This window comes from Heterodontus francisci, chromosome 19, assembly GCF_036365525.1.
Source record: "Heterodontus francisci isolate sHetFra1 chromosome 19, sHetFra1.hap1, whole genome shotgun sequence".
Taxonomy (NCBI): Eukaryota; Metazoa; Chordata; class Chondrichthyes; order Heterodontiformes; family Heterodontidae; genus Heterodontus; species Heterodontus francisci.
The window spans coordinates 54,172,638-54,192,224 of NC_090389.1; the positions used below are offsets into that span (position 1 = coordinate 54,172,638).

Consider the following 19,587-nt stretch of genomic DNA (forward strand, 5'->3'; position numbering starts at 1 on the left):
CTGTGGGACAGCTCTCCCAACTTTGGCACAAGCCCCCAGATGTTAGTAAGGAAGACTTTGCAGGGTCGGGTTTGCCGTTGTTGTTTCCGGTGCCTAGGTCGATGCCGGGTGGTCCGTCCAGTTTCATTCCTTTTTATAGACTTTGTAGCAGTTAAGTACAACTGAGTGACTTGCTAGGCCATTTCAGAGCCATTTCAGACGGCATGTAAGAGTTAACCACATTGCTGTGGGCCTGGAGTCACATGTAGGCCAGACCAGGTAAGGACAGCAGGTTTCCTCCCCTAAAGGACATTAGTGAACCAGATAGGTTTTTACAACAATCGATAATGGTTTCATGGCCATCATTAGACTAGCTTTTTAATTCCAGATTAATTAAATTCAAATTCCACCTTCTGCTGTGGTGGGATTCAAACCCATGTCCCCAGAGAAATACCCTGGGTCTCTGGGTTACTAGTCCAGTGATAATACCACTACGCCACCGCCTACCCTGGTGGTGAGCTGCCTTCTTGAACTGCTGCAGTCTTTTGGGTGTAGGTACACCCACAGTGCTGTTAGGAATTGTGATCCAGCGACAGTGAAGGAATGGTGATATAGTTCCAAGTCAGGATGGTATGTGACCTGGAGGGGAACTTGCAGGTGGTGGTGTTCCCATGCATCTGCTGCCCTTGTCCTTCTAGGTGGTGGAGGTCGCGAGTTTGGAAGGTGCTGTGGAAGGAGTCTTGGTGAGCTGCTGCAGTGCATCTTGTAGATGGTACACACTGCTGCCACTGTGCATCAGTGGTGGAGGGAGTGAATGTTGAAGGTGGTAGGTGGGGTGCCAATCAAGCTGACTGCTTTATCCTGGATGGTGTTGAGCTTCTTGAGTGTTGTTGGAGCTGCACCCATCCACCCGGCACTTCTGGCTGAAGATGGATGCAAATGCTTCAGCCCTGTCTTTTGCACAAATGTGCTGGGCTCCCCCATCATAGTGGATGGGGATATTTGTGGAGCCACCTCCTCCTGTTAGTTGCTTAATTGTCCATCACCATTCACGACTGAATGTGGCAGGACTGCAGAGCTTAGATCTGATCCGTTGGTTGTGGGATTGCTTAGCCCTGTCTATCACATGCTACTTCCACTATTTGACAGGCAAGTAGTCCTGGGTTGTAGCTTCACCAGGTTGACACCTCATTTTGAGGTATGCCTGGTGGTGCTCCTGGCATGCCCTCCTGCATTCTTCATTGAACCAGGTTTGGTCTCCTGGCTTGATGGTATTGATAGGGGGGGATATGCAGGGCCATGAGGTTACAGATCGTGGTTGAATACAATTCTGCTGCAGCTGATGGCCCACAGCACCTCATAGATGCCCAGTTTTGAGTTTCAAGATCTGTTCGAAGTCTGTCCTATTTAGCACATTGGTAGTGCCACACATGGTGGGTATCTTCAATGTGAAGACAGGACTTCATCTCCACAAGGACTGTGCGGTGGTCACTCCTACCAATACTGTCATGGACAGTTGCATCTGCGGCAGGTAGATTGGTGAGAACGAGGTCAAGTAGGTTTTTCCCTCTTGTTGGTTTCCTCACCACCTGCCGCTGACCCAGTCTAGCAGCTGTCTCCTTTAGGACTCAGCTAGCTCGGTCAGTAGTGGTGCTACTGAGCCACTCTTGGTGATGGACATTGAAGTCCCCCACCCAGAGTACATTCTGTGCCCTTAGTGCTTCTTCCAATTGTTGTTCAACATGGAGAAGCACTGAATCTTCAGCCAAGGTGGGGGGCAGTAGGTGGTAATCAGCAAGAGGTTTTCTTGCCAATGTTTGACCTGATGCCATGAGACCTCATGGGGTCCGGAGTCAATGTTGAAGACTCCCAGGGCAACTCCTTCCCAACTGTATACCACCGTGCTGCCACCTTTGGTGGGTCTGGCCTGCCGGTGGAACAGGACGTATCCAGGGATGGTCATGACGGTGTCAGGGACATTGCCTGTAAGGTATGATTGTATGAGTAAGCTTTTGTCAGCCATGATCTCAGTAAATGATAGAGCAGGCTCTACTCCTCCTCCTATTTCATGGATACTTATGTTCTTTGTGTTCATCTGAACTGGCAGATGGGGGTCTCGGTTATTCAAAAATGGCATCCCTGGCTATGCAGCATTCCCTCAATACTGCAGTAAAAGTCAACTAGAATCAAAGTCTCAGCAAAACAACTTAATTCAACTGTACGTTGCAATGCAGCCTGTTATAAAGAGCTTTAACAAGCAATCAACATTCAGAGTTGAGTGAATTTTAACAATTTGAGCAGTGATAAGCACTAAAATTTAAGTTTGAGATTTTTTTTTAAACAAGCAAGGCATCGGCAAACACCTGACGTTTCAGTGTCTTGGACACCTGTCTGTGGCTGGAGCAGTTTAAGTGTCTATCCCAATGGTCTTTCATTTCCTACTCCATTGTACAGTATGCTTTTTGTCCAGTCAGGTGGAATTAATTTCTTGTGTAAAATGGTAACATGAGCACAGCATAGTAATAGGATATTTCAGAATGCTTGAACTTACAGGCCTGAGTGTTCAAAATGTATTCAGTCTTTTATGTCTTTGTCACAGTGCTGAATAAAAATGATAGATAGAAAGGTTAATGAGATGATACAAAATGATGCTAGCTTGAAAGCACTGGGGTGTGAAGACATGAGATTCACAAACTCATGGGATTATTAAAGAAATTCTAAACCAAACACTGGAGATTCAGGCAGCTCTTAATGTAATATGAAGCACCAATGTATTCTATTATACAGCATAATTACCATTTTATTCACAGAAAATTAGAAATCGTAGCTCAATTCATTTAGTATATTTTAGTATAAGTTCAGCAAGATTACTGGATAGACCAGTGTTCTCTAAACCGAGATGCTGCCTCCAAGATGGGCCAAAGTTTGAAAAATTTGAAAAACTGACTTTTAACATTTTCTCTCTGACTTCCATTGTGCGCTTAAAATTACTGATGCAGAGTGTAGTGGAGGTATGCAGAGTGTGTGAGTGTGTGTTTTAGTCGTACTCATAGAATCTGGGTAGAATGACAGTGGAACAGAAAAGATCAGCTTATGAGAGGCTGCGGAGCCAGAACTTCAATCATTGTTGCATTCATTCTTTATATCGCACAGAATCAATTTAAATGAAAAATGGTTTCTTAATTTTAATCTGTTATGTGAACTGGAGTGTTGGGAGACTTAAACCTGATTTATTTTCCATTGACTGAGATATACAGTAATTTGACCCCCTATCAAAGAGAATCTGAGAGTGCAAGGTGCCTTGCATTATACCCAGCGATATTTATTTGCAATATAAGGGGCTCATTGTTCATCCCGACTACACTATCTCCCAAATTATTTTGCACATAAGGTCATGTTTCAGCTAATGGGAAACACAGACTTGACTGTAGAGGTGTCAGTTGCACTATGCCAGAGAAGAAGTGCTGGCAGAGCTTCAATTGTAATAGACACCCAATGTAAGCATTATAACCAATTGAAACCACCTTGACGCACTAAGCCAGAGCATAGTTAAAATCACAGCTGGAATTTTATCGGCACATTGCAAGTCCCAACATGGGACCAAATGCAGGTCCCGAGCCAACACAGGCAGATGGCAAGAACGCGGCGGCAACTTTACCAGCGGCAGCCAATTAAAAGGCCGCTGCCAGGACTGCCATCCCATTAAGGATGGAGGCCTGCCTCTCCGAGCTGCCAGCCCAATCAGAAGGCTCGCACCCCTGCAGCCCCGGCAGCGCCACCAACAGAGGTGGCCAGTCCTGAGGCTGCAAGGAGAAGGAGAGGGCTCCTCCATATTTAGGCACCCTCAAAGGGCCAGTAAGAAAGTAATGGATGGACCGAGGCCAGGCAGGCCCTGGCAATCAGAGGGATGAAACATCCAGCTGTGGCATTGGGGCCAATGCCGCCGGGGGCCCCTCCGTGGGACATGGAGCTGCCGAAAAGGAAGGCTGCTACTCCACCCCCAGGAAGCTGCTGGGAGACTGCCTCAATGTAGCTGGCAATCTCCCTAGGTGGTGAGGGGGCCAGTCTGACATTGATAAAATGCAGCTTCCTGGTAAAATAGCCATCAATAGGCCAATTATTTATCTTAATTACTGAAGACGGGCCTAGACGTTTGAAGGCACAGCCACCAGTGGCAGGGTAAAGAAAATCCGGGTGCACAAGCTGCCAGAGTTAGAGTAGCGCAAAGATCTCAGACAGTTGAAAGGTTGGAGGAGGCTACAGAGATAGGCAGGGGTAAGGCCATGAGGGTTTTGAACACAAGGATGGGAATTTTAAATTTAAGATGTTGCTGGGTTGGGAGCCGGTGCAGGTCAGCAAGCACAGGGGTGATAGGTGAATGGAACTTGGTGCAAGTCAGGATACGAGCAGCGGAGTTACACCAGCAGTATTATTGGTGCTGAAATCGCCACCTGTCTACCACTTCCTGCCTTCTGTTCCCACCTCAACCACAGTCTTGTGCAAAAAAATTCTAAACATTCAAACTCACACAAGGAGATGCTAAGTCCAAATGCACACAGAGCTGCCATGGCTGACACCAAAAATCCCTGTCACTAACACATCCGGATCCTGTATCTTTGGAACTTCAGACCCAATCCATCCACCTGCAAGAAAACCAATGGATGATGCAAAGAAGCACTCACAACCTCACAAAAATACCACAAAAACAGGATGTTTCCAACTCACACGAGAAGCCTATGTAATAGGTACATAGCCCAGAAGCATGTATACACATTATACTAATTGTAGTAGTTGTATGGGTTAACCAGGATGAGACTAGTGCCTGAAGGGAGCGACAGGCAGAACTCAATAATAGTCTGTATGAAGTGAGGGGAAAGGAATGTTAATGAATGAGAATGGTACAAGGTTGTCTGGTATTGAATAGGGATTGAAAAGCATGAATAGAGCTAGTTGTAGAACATATCAGAAAGAGATAAGAAAGTCTGAGGGGCAGAGTTACTCATGTAGAAAGAACAATGAACAGAGATTGATGGTATTGCACAAATGCGCTAACGGAACATCACTCGATATGGCTGCATAACAGGCACAACATTTTCATGTTTATGTATTTATTAGAGGTAGCTAGAACCTGAGGATGTAATGGCGCAATATGAAGGAAATATCACTTTCCCTATAAAGATATGGGACATCTAGATTTCTGAGGGACTTCTTGTTCGGGTTAGCGTAAGCAGTCAAGGCAACACACTGATGATACCCAACGAGTCCTTTGCATGAGATCCTTTTGGTATCAGTATCATGTGCACGGGTAGAATTGGTTGCATCAATGATTTGATGAATAAAGAGTGTTAATCTGATGTCCTAATATTTCTGAGTCCATGACAGTTACTCCGACACACATTTATTCTATTTTTCCAAACCTCAATCTTGCCTCATTTGTGTCCCCACACACCCTCTCCATCATTAACACCACTTGCAATCACTCACATCAACTCCACAACCAGCTCAAACCTCTAACTCACTTCACCCTCCACCAAATTTTCCAAAACATCAACCAAAATGGAGACACCAGCACCAACTCCCTCCAGCTGATTTCCACACGTCACTCTTTGAAGGTGGCTGGAGAAGTTCATAAAGCTGTTTAAAATACTATATGGAATTCTTAGCTTTGTAAATAAGGGGCATAGAGTACAAAGGCTAGGAAGTTATGCTTTAAGGAATGTTTTAACAGCGATATTTAAAATTATGGAAGATTGTTATAGAGTAGATGGGGAGAAACTGTTTCCACAGGCTAGGGGGTTGGTGACCACAGGATAAAGGTTTAAGATAATTTGCAAAAGAACCAGAGGGCGGTGAGCAGCTCAGGGTGAATTTTTTAGCGTTAGAAATATACATATGGATATGCTTGCCAGCATGAGCTGTTTCAAATTACCAAGAATTGGTGCTCTGTGAAGAGGCCACATTTTATTTTGGGGCAGAAATCACAGAGCAGTAAATGAAATGTGACTTTTTCCCAGGTGTTCAATAAAAATTAGAGTTTTTTTAAAGAATTTTTAAAGACATATTAGTGTATATGTGTTTACAAACCAGAGTGAACAATTTTCATTAGACCTTCTTTGACTATAAACTGCATTCAACAACTTGCTGTAAGCCATGCCCTGCTAGTGCCAGGAATGAGTTTAATTTTGTCTTCTGTCATGTGCACAATAGGTCACCATAGACAAGTATTTCTGTGCTCTATTTAATTTCATGTGTGTTAATAATTGATCACTTTTTCCTATAATAAGCAAAAGTATTTTTTAGCCCGGAAACTAACACGATAGTATTAAATGTCCTTTTGTATTTTCTTTATTATCTGAGATCAATTCAGAGAAATGATAGTCTTCAAAATTCTATCATGGCTTTATCTGCGTGAAAGTGTAACCCTTGCAACTAATCTACTGTAGCTGTGCTGGCTTCTGCAATTAGACTATGGAAGGGTTTGTTCTGGTCACTTTACATCAGATGTGGAATTTGTACTTTGATTCAGTTATTCTGGTCTTGGTGTAATTCCTATGTGTAAGTCATTTCAAAAATCCATTGAGGAACATGAGCTTAGAAATTTGATCGCCCCTTCCCCCCTCAACCACCCCCCCCCCCCCACCCCCCACAAATGGAGGGCAGGGGGTCGGCTGCATGCCGCACACATCTGTTCACTTGTTCCCAGGCAGCAAGTCAAATTTGTACTGCGATTCATTAAAGTGATTCAAGCATGCAGCCAACTCTATCGTATTCCTTGGCTGCATGCCTGTTTAGGGAGGGGGGCCTGATATTGGGCAACTCGGACACCCTTAAAGGCAGTAAGGGCCTCTTAAAGGGGAGCAGCACACTGACTGCAGCCAAGAGGGAATGCTTGTGAGGAGAGAAACAGCTGCAAGACCTGCAGATTGGATGCCCCAGGTACTTTAATGTTGCTCTGTAAGCCATGGTCCAGGTTTTTATTTTATTCACTCATGTGATGTGAGCATCCCTGGCTAGGCCAGCATTTATTGCCCATCCCTAATTACCCTTGAGAAGGTGGTGGTGAGCTTCCTTCTTGAACCACTGCAGTCTTTGGGGTGTAGGTACACCCACAGTGCTGTTAGGAAGGGAGTTCCAGGATTTTGACCCAGCAACAGTGAAGGAATGGTGATATAGTTCCAAGTCAGGATTTTATGCAGCTTGGAGGGGAAACTTGCAGGTGGTGGTGTTCCCATGCATCTGCTGCTCTTGTCCTTCTAGATGGTAGAGGTCGCGGGTTTGGAAGTGCTGTCAAAGGAGCCTCGGTGAATTTCTGCAGTGCATCTTGTAGATGGTACACACTGCTGCCACTGTGTGTCGGTGGCAAAGGAAGCAAATGTTGAAGGTGGTGGATGCGGTGCCAATCAAGTGGGCTGCTTCGTCCTGGATGGTGTCGAGCTTCTTGAGTGTTGTTGGAGCTGCACCCATCCAGGCAAGTGGAAAGTATTCCATCACACTCCTGACTTATGCCTTGTAGATGGTGGAGAGGCTTTTGGGAGACAGAGTTGAGTTACTCGTTGCAGAATTCCCAGCCGCTGACCTGCTCTTGTAGCTACAGTATTTATGTGACTGGTCCATTTCAGTTTCCAGTCAATGGTAACTCCCATAATGTTGATAGTGCGGGATTCCGTAATGGTAATGCCATTGAACATTAAGGGGAGATGGTTAGATTCTCTCTTGTTTGAGATGGTCATTGCCTGGCATTTGTGTGGCACAAACGTTACTTGCCACTTATCAGTCCAAGCCTGGATGTTGTCAAGGTTTTGCTGCATCTGGACATGGGCTTCTTTATTATCTGAGGAGTCGTGAATGGTGCTGAACATTGTGCAATCATCAGCGAACATCCCCACTTCTGACTTTATGATGGAGGGAAGGTTATTGATGAAGCAGCGGAAAATGGTTGGGCCTGGGACACTACCCTGAGGAACTCCTCAAGTGATGTCCTGGGACTGGGATGCTTGACCTCCAACAACCACAGATGTCTTCCTTTGTGTTACGTATGTCTCCAACCAGCTAGGTATGACTCCAGTTTTGCTAAGGCTCCTAGATGTCACACTCGGTCAAATGCTGCCTTGATGTCAAGGGCAGTCCCTCTCACCTCACCTCTTGAGTTCAGCTCTTTTGTCCATGTTTAGAAAAAGGCAGAATCCAAACTGAGTGTCAGTGAGCAGGTTATTGCTGAGCAAGTGACCATTGATAGCACTGTTGACAACTCCTTCCATCACTTTGCTGATCATCGGTAATTGTCTGGGTTGGATTTGTCCTGTTTTTTCTGGACAAGACATACTTGGCCAATTTTCCACATTGCTGGCTAGATGCCAGTGTTGTAGCTGTACTGGAACAGCTTGGCTAGGGGCGCGGCTAGTTCTGGAGCACAGGTCTTCAGTACTATTGCCGGAATGTTGTTGAGGCCCATAGTCTTTGCAGTATCCAGTGCCTTCTGCCGTTTCTTGATATCACATGGGGTGAATTGGATTTACTGAATACTGGCATCTGTGATGCTGGGGACCTCAGGAGGAGATGGTGGACAGAAGGAAGATCCTGTTCCCCCCCCAGAGGGCAGATAGCCCTCCAAGCAATACCTCCGGCGCAAGTGGGAAGAGATTACAGAGGAGGTCAATGTCAGGAGCTTAAGCTTTCGGAACACGGCTGGATGCCCATCAAACAGTCTGATCCAATAAATTGGGTGATATATTTTTGGCTCATAATGCTTATAGACTGGTTAGCCTGACATCAGTAGTGGGGAAAATGCTACAGTCCATTATAAAAGATGTAATATTAGAGCACTTGGAAAATAGTGACAAGATCGGACAAAGTCAACATAGATTTACGAAAGGGAAATCATGTTTAACAAATCTACTGGAGTTTTTTGAGGATGTAACTAGTAGAATAGATAAGGGAGAACCAGTGGATGTGGTGTATTTGGACTTTCAGAAGGCTTTCGATAAGGTCCCACATAAGAGATTTGCACGCAAAATTAAAGCACATGGGATTGGGAACATGGATAGAGAACTGGTTGGCAGGCAGGAAACAAAGAGTAGGAATAAATGGGTCTTTTTCTGAGTGGCAGGCAGTGACTAGTGGGGTACCGCAGAGATCAGTGCTAGGACCCCAGCTATTCACAATATATATTAAGGATATAGATGAGGGAATTAAATGTAATATATCCAAGTTTGCAGATGACACAAAGCTGGGTGGGAGTGGGAGCTGTGAGGAGGATGCAGAGAAACAGTGGCGCAGTGGTTAGCACCACAGCCTCACAGCTCCAGTGACCTGGGTTCAATTCTGGGTACTGCCTGTGTCTGCGTGGGATTTTGCTGAGTGCTCCGGTTTCCTCCCACAGCCAAAGACTTGCAGGTTGATAGGTAAATTGGCCATTATAAATTAGTCCTAGTATAGGTAGGGGAATATAGGGAATGTGGTAGGAATATGGGATTAGTGCAGGACTAGTATAAATGGGTGGTTGATGGTTGGCACAGACTCGGTGGACCGAAGGGCCTGTTTCAGTGCTGTATCTATAAATAAAATAAATAAATAAAGCTCCAGTGTGATTTGGACAGGTTGAGTGAGTGGGTAAATAAATAGCAAATGCAGTATAATGTTGATAAATGTGAGGTTATCCACTTTGGTGGCAAAAACAGAAAGGTAGATTATTATCTGAACAGCGATAGATTGGGAAAGGGAGCGATGCAGCGAGACCTGGGTGTTAGTGTGCACCAGTCGCTGAAAGTAAGCATGCAGGTGCAGCAGGCAGTTAAGAAGGCAAATGATATGTTGGCCTTTGTAGCAAGAGGATTCGAGTACAGGAGCAAGGATGTCTTGCTACAATTATACAGGGCCTTGGTGAGACCAGATCTGGAGTATTGTGTGCAGTTTTGGTTTCCTTATCTGAGGAAGGATGTTCTTGCTATGGAGGGAGTGCAGCGAAGGTTCACCAGACTGATTCCTGGGATGGCAGGACTGACGTATGAAGAGAGATTGGGTCGATTAGACTTGTATTTGCTAGAGTTTAGAAGAATGAGAGGAGATCTCATAGAAACCCACAAAATTCTAACAGAACTGGACAGACTAGATGCAGGAAGGATGTTCCCGATGGCGGGGGAGTCCAGGACCAGGGATCACAGTCTAAGGATAAGGGGTAAGCCATTTAGGACTGATATGAGGTGAGATTTCTTCACCCAGTGAGTGGTGAACCTGTGGAATTCTCTACCACAGAAAGCAGTTGAGGCCAAATCATTAAATATATTCAAGAAAGAGTTAGATATAGTTCTTAGGGCTAACCGGATCAAGGGATACGAGGAGAAAGTGGGAACAGGTTACTGAGTTTGGATGATCAGCCATGATCGTATTGATTGGTGGAGCAGGCTCGAAGGGCCAAATGGCCTACTCCTGCTCCTATTTTTCTATGTTTCTATTACATGCACACTGCTGGCCAAATTGGATGCTTACACCTCCGTGCCTCAGAAATGTACACAGCACTATGGAATTTCCTGGCATCATCTCTATGCAATGTTGGTTGTGTACCTGGAAGACAAACTCATGTACATGGTGATTATACTAAATAAAAGCTGTTAATGAAATTTGTGATTATAATCATTTGGAGAATTACTTACTGGTCTGTGTTGCAAGCAGCACTGTAGATGTTTAATCTTGCAAACGTAGTTGTTTACTATCATGGGTGATGTTACACTATTGGTGCACTTTTACCAACAAGGCAGTCCCTCATAAATCACTGATGCCTGTGGTATTTGTAAATAATAGGTCCTATATCATCATAAATAAATTGTAGTACAATGTTACCATTCTGTGAACTTGTAGATTTTTATTATGCTTAGAAAAAAATGTTAACATACACTTCTTAGTGTGTTTATTGGAAAGAGCTAAATACAAAAGATGACAGGTTTATTACTGCAATAATATCACTCAGTTCTGATGAAGGTTACATTTGAAACATTAACCTGCCTTTTCACTTTACAGAAGTTGCTGGATCTGTTGTGCATTTTCTGTTTTTGCATCAGATTTCTAGTGTAATCTAGCAGTCCTAGAATAACCTAGCATCAGTAACAGGAACTTGAACTACATGTCTCATTCACTGGTTTGCTTCTAATATTTATTATGTTTGATTTCCAATGGGTTGCAGCACAAACCATCTAATACAATTGTCAAGCGAGGTGGAGGAGCAATGGTAACAGTCTTATCATGGTATCTGTTAGATGAAAAACAAGCACTGGTGCCAATAATTTTAAGAGAGTTTGAGACAGGGAAATGCCTTGTGAAAGGAAGCAGTGTCTGACTAAGTATTGCCTAGCAACCACTGAAGTTGACACAATAACCTCACATAGAAAAATGGAACGATACAAAAGCTCTTTTGTTTGTCGAGTTCAAGTTTTGCAGCGTCGCTATGAATTACGTAGCAATTCTTTAAAACTAAATAGAACTTTTTTTTCAACACTGCATTTGTATTGGCTATCTTACTGTTTTCTTGATCCCAGAAATAGTTTAGCATGCCTTAGGCTACTTCCAATAGCAACCGTGTCTCTGTGGCATCCACTCCACTGCTAGAATGACAAGCGTGCAGTGATGGCGAGACTGGTGCGCCAACTTGACCAGACATTTTAACTCAGTGAATTTGGGATTCTGACAATACAAATACCTTTAGAACTGAAAGATTAAATTTCATCAATTGCCAAATGTGAAGGTCGCAATAATTTAGTCTCCCCCCCACAACCACCACATCCACAAAGAAGATCATACAGTAATTTTACCAAAGCAACATTGAACTCTCAACCTGAGACAATAAGGTCGAGTTTCTGTTAGGTTGTGCTGGTTTTTCCAGCATAATTCACCAGAAATCAGCCAAACCAGTGCAAAAGATTGAGAAATTTGAAAGGCAAATTACGTCCAGCACAGTTAGAATTTCTGAGATCTTCTGCACTGATTTAAAAAACTGGAAACCAGTCTTGCTGACAATACTGGCGACACCCACAGTTCAAATTAATCACCATGGCCAATTTCCACTATTTGCGCCCATTTGCAGCCCTTCAAGGAGGCTCTTAAAATTATGCTATTTTTCAAGTGCAAGGGCAATAATAGCCACCTTTTAATAGCATTTAAATATTAAATATTTAATTATTTAAGAAACTGACTAATGTACAACAATGAAACTAGTAAATGTTTCTGAATAGTTTTTTTAAAGTTATTTTCAGTAATTTAAAATTGGGTTACTCACAGGTGGTGGGCAAGACACTCTTAATAAAAATGCTTTTTTTGTGATAAACCCATTTTCAGCAATATTAATAAGGCAGGCTCTTAAAATCCAGACCATTATATTCAAATGAGTGAGAAATCGCTATTCATCCATTTAGTTTGAATGCATTACTCAGCTGTCTTCATATTAAGCAAGTTAATGATTAATGCTTTTAATTTGGGTTTATTTAAACAGCTTCTTTGCATGTGATTATTTAAGGTGTGAGTTTGAATCTTGCCTAACTTTTATGAATCAAAGAAATGCGGTATTTGTTGCTAACTCACACTCCTTCCTATTTGCTAAATCTTGTTCAGAGCCGTGGATCAGTGATGATAAATAGAAGATCTTCGCTTGCATTTTTAAGTCTGCAGTTTAGCCACTTCTGCCATATTTTTCAAAACAAAAACTGAGTACCATCATCTAAAACTCTTTTCTTTCGAGGCAAATCAACTAAAGTTATTATGTACATGTTACAAGTGCACAATGTTGATGAGAAAATAACCCCCAATAATATTAGGAGAAAGAACTGGTGAAAGGTTAATTATTTGCTTTTCTTTTGAAGTGTATGGCGCAGAGATATTCTTAAAGGCATGGAATACAACTAACTGAACCAATCCAGTCCCTGTCTACCTTGGTCAAATATTGATTCAACTTGTACAACAATGATTTTCTCAAAGCAGCAAAAACCAGAACAGGTGCCAATAATTGTTAGCACTTGTCGTGGTAGTGATTCTGCCAGCAATAGCAGTGTTAACGAATGTGCTCTATCCAGCAGTACAACTACAATGAATACTTAAATCTGATTTAAATAGACCCTATACATGTAACCAAAAGCATTTTGATATATACACCAGGGAGGAATGAATAACATAACTTAAGAAAGACTACAGCTATTTGCTCCTACCCTTTCCCTATATTGATGGGTGTGATCTCTTCATCACAAAGTGAAAACCTGTCATCTCTATACTGTTGATTGTGATGAAGAAAATCCTGATGATGTTTCTTGTCATATCATGAGATGTATGGGGTCATTTTCCAAGCTTGTACTTCTGGCAGGTAACCTGGCTCACTCGCCGCATTTCATCACCACAATACTTCAGGGTATTCATTCTATTTTTTCACAAGTTGAAGAATTTGCTTACAAAACAGAAAATGCTGGAAATACGGCAGATTTGGCAGAATATGAGGAGAAAATAGACAAGTTTACATTTTCCCTTTTTGGGAAAAAGTAACTTCATTTCATTCCCCAAGGAGAAAATACAAAGATTTATGTGCGCATCCATCAATATTTTTCACTTTTTTTTTCTTGCAGAAAGAATATTCTTTGCAATCCAAGTCACAAAGTGAAAATAGAGAACATATACCCAATGGCTCGGGTAAGCTCTTGTTATATGCTCTAAGAACAAAAATATATAAATACAAATTTCAAGTTGCCTTCTGGTCCAGATTAGAAAATGTAACCAAATTAGATTAACTTAAATGAACCATATCCATATTATAACACACTGGAATTTAACTGATTGGCTGAAGGGTATCCATTGAGGATCCCTTGAAATCAATAATTTATCTATCATAGTGTGTTGAACCACGACTAATTGGGAGGCTGTATGGCTAACTGAACAATTGATATACAAGTTAAAAATAGTATGAAATACACAACTAAAAAGCAAATAGTATATTTAGGCATGGAATTTGCTTGGAGCTGTTCCTGCTTGGCAGCCGTAACTTCACCAAAAATGCAGCAGAAATGTAGATTACCTGCATAATGGGGGTCTGCTCTGTACCTCCGCGGAGAGAGTGCAGCTCTAAGGGAATTCCAGGCCAAAAAGAGATTTTACACAAAATTTCAATCCATATTCAATTTACTCAAGACTGGGAGCCTCAATCTTGTCCTATTTTCAAACATACAGGAAGGGCATCTGTTAATGATTGTGCAAATAATGATAGACATTTCCTATCTTTCCATCTTTAAGTTGTATCTTTGGTATTGATGTTTTGCCCTTTTCAAAGTTACATGGTAATGCTCGTGCTTGTCCAATTTTTGAAAGTAGTGTCGGGAACAAGGCAACCTCCACAATTAGGGCATTGTAACTGCAACCATCACCCATATTTACGAGTATTCAATCCCCTTCATAATCATCACATCAATGTATCTGTGCAGTAATGTTATAACATTCCTCAGCATATATACATACATGGAACTCCAAAGAGCACAACATTCACCCTCCCAAAGTACAATAGGTTCTTGCACCATCCTGTAGGCTGGTCATGCCTAAATATTTCTTGCATAACTGTATCGATTGAGCTGTTTCTTCTTTCCTAATATTATGGATGTAATGAGAAGCTTTTTATGTTGTCTGATGCAACGTAAGTAAGATGCGTGGAGTTCAGTTCATTGAAGATCTCAAACAGGTTTATTAAACAGCTAACAAGTACATACAGTGCAGAGCTATCTATTTGCAGGACTTCCCTCTTGGTGTTACAGTAGCAGAGTGAGACTGGCATGTAGTCACATGACCACCTCCTGGGACTTAGTGCATTAGCATACTAAGTTCTTAAAGGGACATCACCCTTAAAGGAAATCACACAACATGCCCCTTCTTTCCAAAGATAAGTCTCGTATGCTAAAAGCAGAAACACATAAAATTAGATAACATCAAAATTATTTACACATGGATAGAGATTATGAACTTTACAAGTATAGAGTTATGGGGCTGAATTTTACACTGCCCCAGCGGGTCGGATGGTGGCGTGGGGGTGGATGGGGGTGGCGTAAAAATGAGCGGGAGGCTCCGGGAGGCCTACCCGCCCTGCTCCCACCTCCAGTCAACTGTACGGCTGTCGGGCGAGCTGGGGAGCTAAACGGCTCGCCCGCCCGAGGTCAATCAAGGCGCGTAAGTGGCCACTTAAGGGCCCTCGCCCGCCTCCACAGTTGTTTTACCGATGGGAGGCGGGCATGCTGGGGACGTGAAAGGTCGCCCAGCAATAGCTGCAGGCCTTTCCGCGGTGGCCATGGCAGTCGGGCACAGGGTGCCCAATTGAGGGCCACCCCCACCTCCCAACCCCCCCCCCCCAGGACCCAAGACACCCCCCTCCACCGAAACAACCACTCCAGCCTCACCAGGTCATGACCGATCTCACTGGTGAGGCATGCCCAACTTACCTTCGTTCCTGGCTCCATGTCGCCGGCTGGGCTGCAGTCCCAGCAGTGGCCACCGCTCCCGGTGGTGCTGCTGGGACTAAGAGCTGCTGGCCCACTGATTGGCCGGCAGCTCAATGAGGCGGGACCTCCTCCCTCAAGCGGATGGAAGTCCCACCTCCGGAAAATTAAAGCCCAAGGTCCCGTAAAATGCGGGATGGATCCCCAGGCTAGGCGGAAGCGGGTTTGCCACCGACTTTAACATCGGTGATGAATTCCCATCCGCCTGAGGTAAAATCCAGCTCATGATGTTTAGGCCCTTACACGCTGGTAGTCCTGCAACTGCTGGTTCGCTCATGTCCACTAGGTAGAATATTTGTGGTTTCCATGCCGACTTGCCATACCTGTATTGCATTGTTAATGTGCCACTGTAATGGATGGGTGACCCGTTGTATGCAGATAACCTGGCTATCGTTGGTTGTATCATTGATTTTCAATGACTCCGGTACATAGCTTTGAGGATTCGGACTGGTAGGATATTTGCACTAGCTCCAGTGCCAATCTTGAACATGAGTGCATGTCTGCCAGCTTTCTTTGGGCACATGATGTTCATAGTGGCAAAAGCTTCCAGTTGTTTGACTTCATCAACATGATGGGCTGAATTTTACCAGCCCCTCTACATCGGGAATTGTGCTGGTGGGGGGGCCACAAAATATTTACGGGAGTGGCCCACCAGGACCCCTGATGCTAAGAAGGCCCCGTTGCGTTTTACTGGCAGCAGCGAGGCCTCAGTGCTGCCCCCCACGCTCAGCGGCGGGGCCTTCATTTAAATAGTAAAATCAATGCTAATAAATTTACATCTATTTACCTTGTCCCAGCAGCCGTCCGATGCCAATATTGCATCCACTGGCCGCAACCCGCGCCTCTTCAGAACGCTATACGGAGTTCTGAGGTGAGACACTGGTGGGGAGGGGGGAGGACTGAAATTATCATGGCATTGGGGGAGGTGGTGGTAGCAGGAAAAACACTTCTTATTTCTTATTGGCTGTGGGGATGGTGGAAAGGAGTTGAAGGGCAAATGTTAAGAGGATGCGGGGGGTGGGGGGAAGTTCGGGTTGGGAATAAACTTCATTTTTGTTGATATTGCCCCAAAAACAAGCATAGGGTGGGGGAGGTGGGGAGTGCGGTGGGGGGGGGGGGGGGGGGAGGTGGTGTTGTACAGTGGTAGGAAAGATCCTGCAGCATTTATTTAATTTTTGACATACAATATACGACTATATCACTTTATAAATTAAAATTTTTCCTAAGGGCTTGAAGCCCTTTAAAAATGGCGCCAGCGTCTGCGCATGGCGTTGGACGCCATTACCTGGTACAGAGCTGCTGCCCCCTCTATGTCATCAGGAGCAGCTTGTGTTTACACCGGTCTCTGGCACTTTCCTTGTTGCTGTTACCCTGTTGCTGCACCTATCATTTGATTGTCTGTGGCCTGCTGTGACTTCTGGCTGCATCTTTGGAGCCAGATTTCTTGCATAGGCGGCCCCAGTGTCCTTCTGCACCACATGCCTTGCACAGGTCATGAAATGCAGGACAATTTCACCCTATGTGGGACCAATCAGCTTGCTTGCTCTTTTCGACCTGGTTGTGCTGCTGATACTGTTGCCTGCATCTAGTGCTTGCTGGTGCTGTTGTCCAGCTACAATGGCTTCATATTTCCTGCCATCTTCCAGCAGTGCATCAATGCTGTGACCTCTCTTTTTCCCCAAGTGGTCTTTCTTAAGTGCTTCAATGGGTGTTGATACAATCACCAACTCCATTATTCGGTCTTACAGCTCAGCATATGAAAAATCACATTTGTTGCCCTTGCTACGGCATCTACTGATGAATTGGTCTATTGATTCCTGTTACTGTTGCCTGTAGGACATCAATTCCAGGTGGTGAATTCAGAATTTCACTCTCAATCAAAGCTGATCTTCCAGCGCTTTCCATATCTTTGCAGAACCATTCTGGTCCTCTCCAGATATGCCTATGGTATTGATTCTGTGGAATCCCTCATTTCCAATCTCTATCATTATTTTTACAGCCTGTTTTTCTGGTTCTACAATGACTTGGACTGTAAAGCATAGTTGCATTCTCTATTGGAATAGTTTGAACTCGGATAGGATATCTAAGGCTTTCCAATTCATGCTGGGAAAATTGGTATCCATGGTCCCGCTGTTCTTTTGCTTTAACCTTGCTTTAAGAACCTGGTTCTGTGACTCTGTACTGCTTCCCTTTTAAAAAATAGTCTCAGTTCTTTAAACTGGCTGGTTTAATTGACAGGAGCAGCTTGTCTGTTTATCTAGCTTCCAGCACTCTAGTCTGTTTGTTTATGCAGCTGTCCAATAGATATTTCAAGTGTTTTTTTTTGTGAGGGTTTGTTTATACAGCCACTCATAGGCAATCCTGCACAGTTGAGTGGTTTAATGGGATTTTTTAAACTCTGGCTGAGTGAGTAAAGACTCTGCAGCCTTGCAGTGATTTAATAGTTTCTTTTTTATACCTCTAGCTGCGAGCTGCTTGAATGGAGGATTCACGCGCTTTTTGCTGTCGGGTGCCTCTTGTACTGGCACGGATCTGATCAGCATGGGGGAGCCTTTGAAAACAATCGATCAGTCTGAAATAGGGATTAGGTTTTCCCTGTTTTTTTCTTTTATTGAGCCTTTTTAAAAAAGTCAACTTTGCAAGCACCTCAAAACTTTTTTTTAAACTGGGGTTCCTTTACCAACAGCACACTGACTCACCCACTCACAGTGATTGATTTGCAGCCTGTCATTCAGCACTAACCTATACAGCTGGAGGTGAGACTTTTATTTGCTTTACACTGTTTGTGCTAGTGTTTCTTTTAACTTTCTCTCTTTTAGCTGTAGGTAGTTTTAAAACTGTTTTCCTGTGGTCTTCAGTCTTAGATTCTGTCTTCTCACCACAGCTACCACCATGTAATAAGAAGCGTTTTATGTTGTCTGATGCAACATAAATGAGGTGCATGGAGTTCAGTTGATTGAAGATCTCAAACAGGTTTATTAAACACTAACAAGTATATACACTGTAGAGCTATCTATTTGCAGGACTTGGTGTTACAGTAGCAGAGTGAGACTGGCATGTAGTCACATGACCACAACCTGGTACTTAGCTCATTAGCATACTAAGATCTTAAAGGGACATCACTCTTAAAGGCAATCACACAACAATGGACAACCAGAAAATTGACAAAAATACTGAAGTCACTGAGATTAATATACAAAGAACAAAGTACTGCACAGGAACAGGCCATTCGGCTCTCCAAGCCTACGCCGATCTTGATGCCTGTCTAAACTAAAACCGGGGACCGTATCCCTCTATTCGCATTCATGTATTTGTCAAGATGCCTCTTAAACGTCGCTATCGTACCTGCTTCCACCACCTCCCCCGGCAGCAAGTTCCAGGCACTCACCATCCTCTGTGTAAAAAACTTGCCTCACACATCCCCTCTAAACTTTGCCCCTCGCACCTTAAACCTATGTCCCCTAGTAACTGACTCTTCCACCCTGGGAAAAAGCTTCTGACTATCCACTCTGTCCATGCCACTCATAACTTTGTAAACCTCTATTATGTCGCCCCTCCACCTCCGTCGTTCCAGTGAAAACAATCCGAGTTTATCCAACCTCTCCTCATAGCTAATACCCTCCAGACCAGGCAACATCCTGGTAAACCTCCTCTGTACCCTTGCCAAAGCCTCCACATCCTTCTGGTAATGTGGCGACCAGAGTTGAACGCAATATTCCAAGTGTGGCCTAACTAAGGTTCTGTACAGCTGCAGCATGACTTGCCAATTTTTATACTGTATGCCCCGACCGATGAAGGCAAGCATGCCGTATGTCTTCTTGACTACCTTATCCACCTGCGTTGCCACATTCAGTGATCTGTGGACCTGTACGCCCAGATCTCTCTGCCTGTCAATACTCCTAAGGGTTCTGCCATTTACTGTATACTTCCCACCTGCATTAGATCTTCCAAAATGCATTACCTCACATTTGTCCGGATTAAACTCCATCTGCCATTACTCCGCCCAAGTCTCCAACCAATCTATATCCTGCTGTATCCTCTGACAATCCTCATCACTATCCGCAACTCCACCAACCTTTGTGTCGTCCACAAACTTACTAATCAG

General features: G+C 43.8%; 1 protein-coding gene across 6 annotated transcripts in view; it reads left to right on the forward strand.

Annotated features, from left to right (window-relative positions):
* LOC137380065 (protein FAM107B-like) overlaps positions 1–19,587 on the forward strand; it is a 193,008-nt gene that overhangs the window by 77,626 nt on the left and 95,795 nt on the right. For 2 of the 6 annotated variants that reach the window (XM_068051632.1, XM_068051639.1), the window contains exon 2: positions 13,575–13,638. The exons of 2 other annotated variants lie outside the window; for them this stretch is intronic. In XM_068051632.1, coding sequence (XP_067907733.1) covers positions 13,575–13,638 — 64 coding nt within the window. Of the gene's footprint in view, positions 1–6,827; positions 6,916–13,574; positions 13,639–19,587 lie in introns of those variants that run through there. 2 more of the 6 variants (XM_068051631.1, XM_068051638.1) reach the window with 2 other exon arrangements.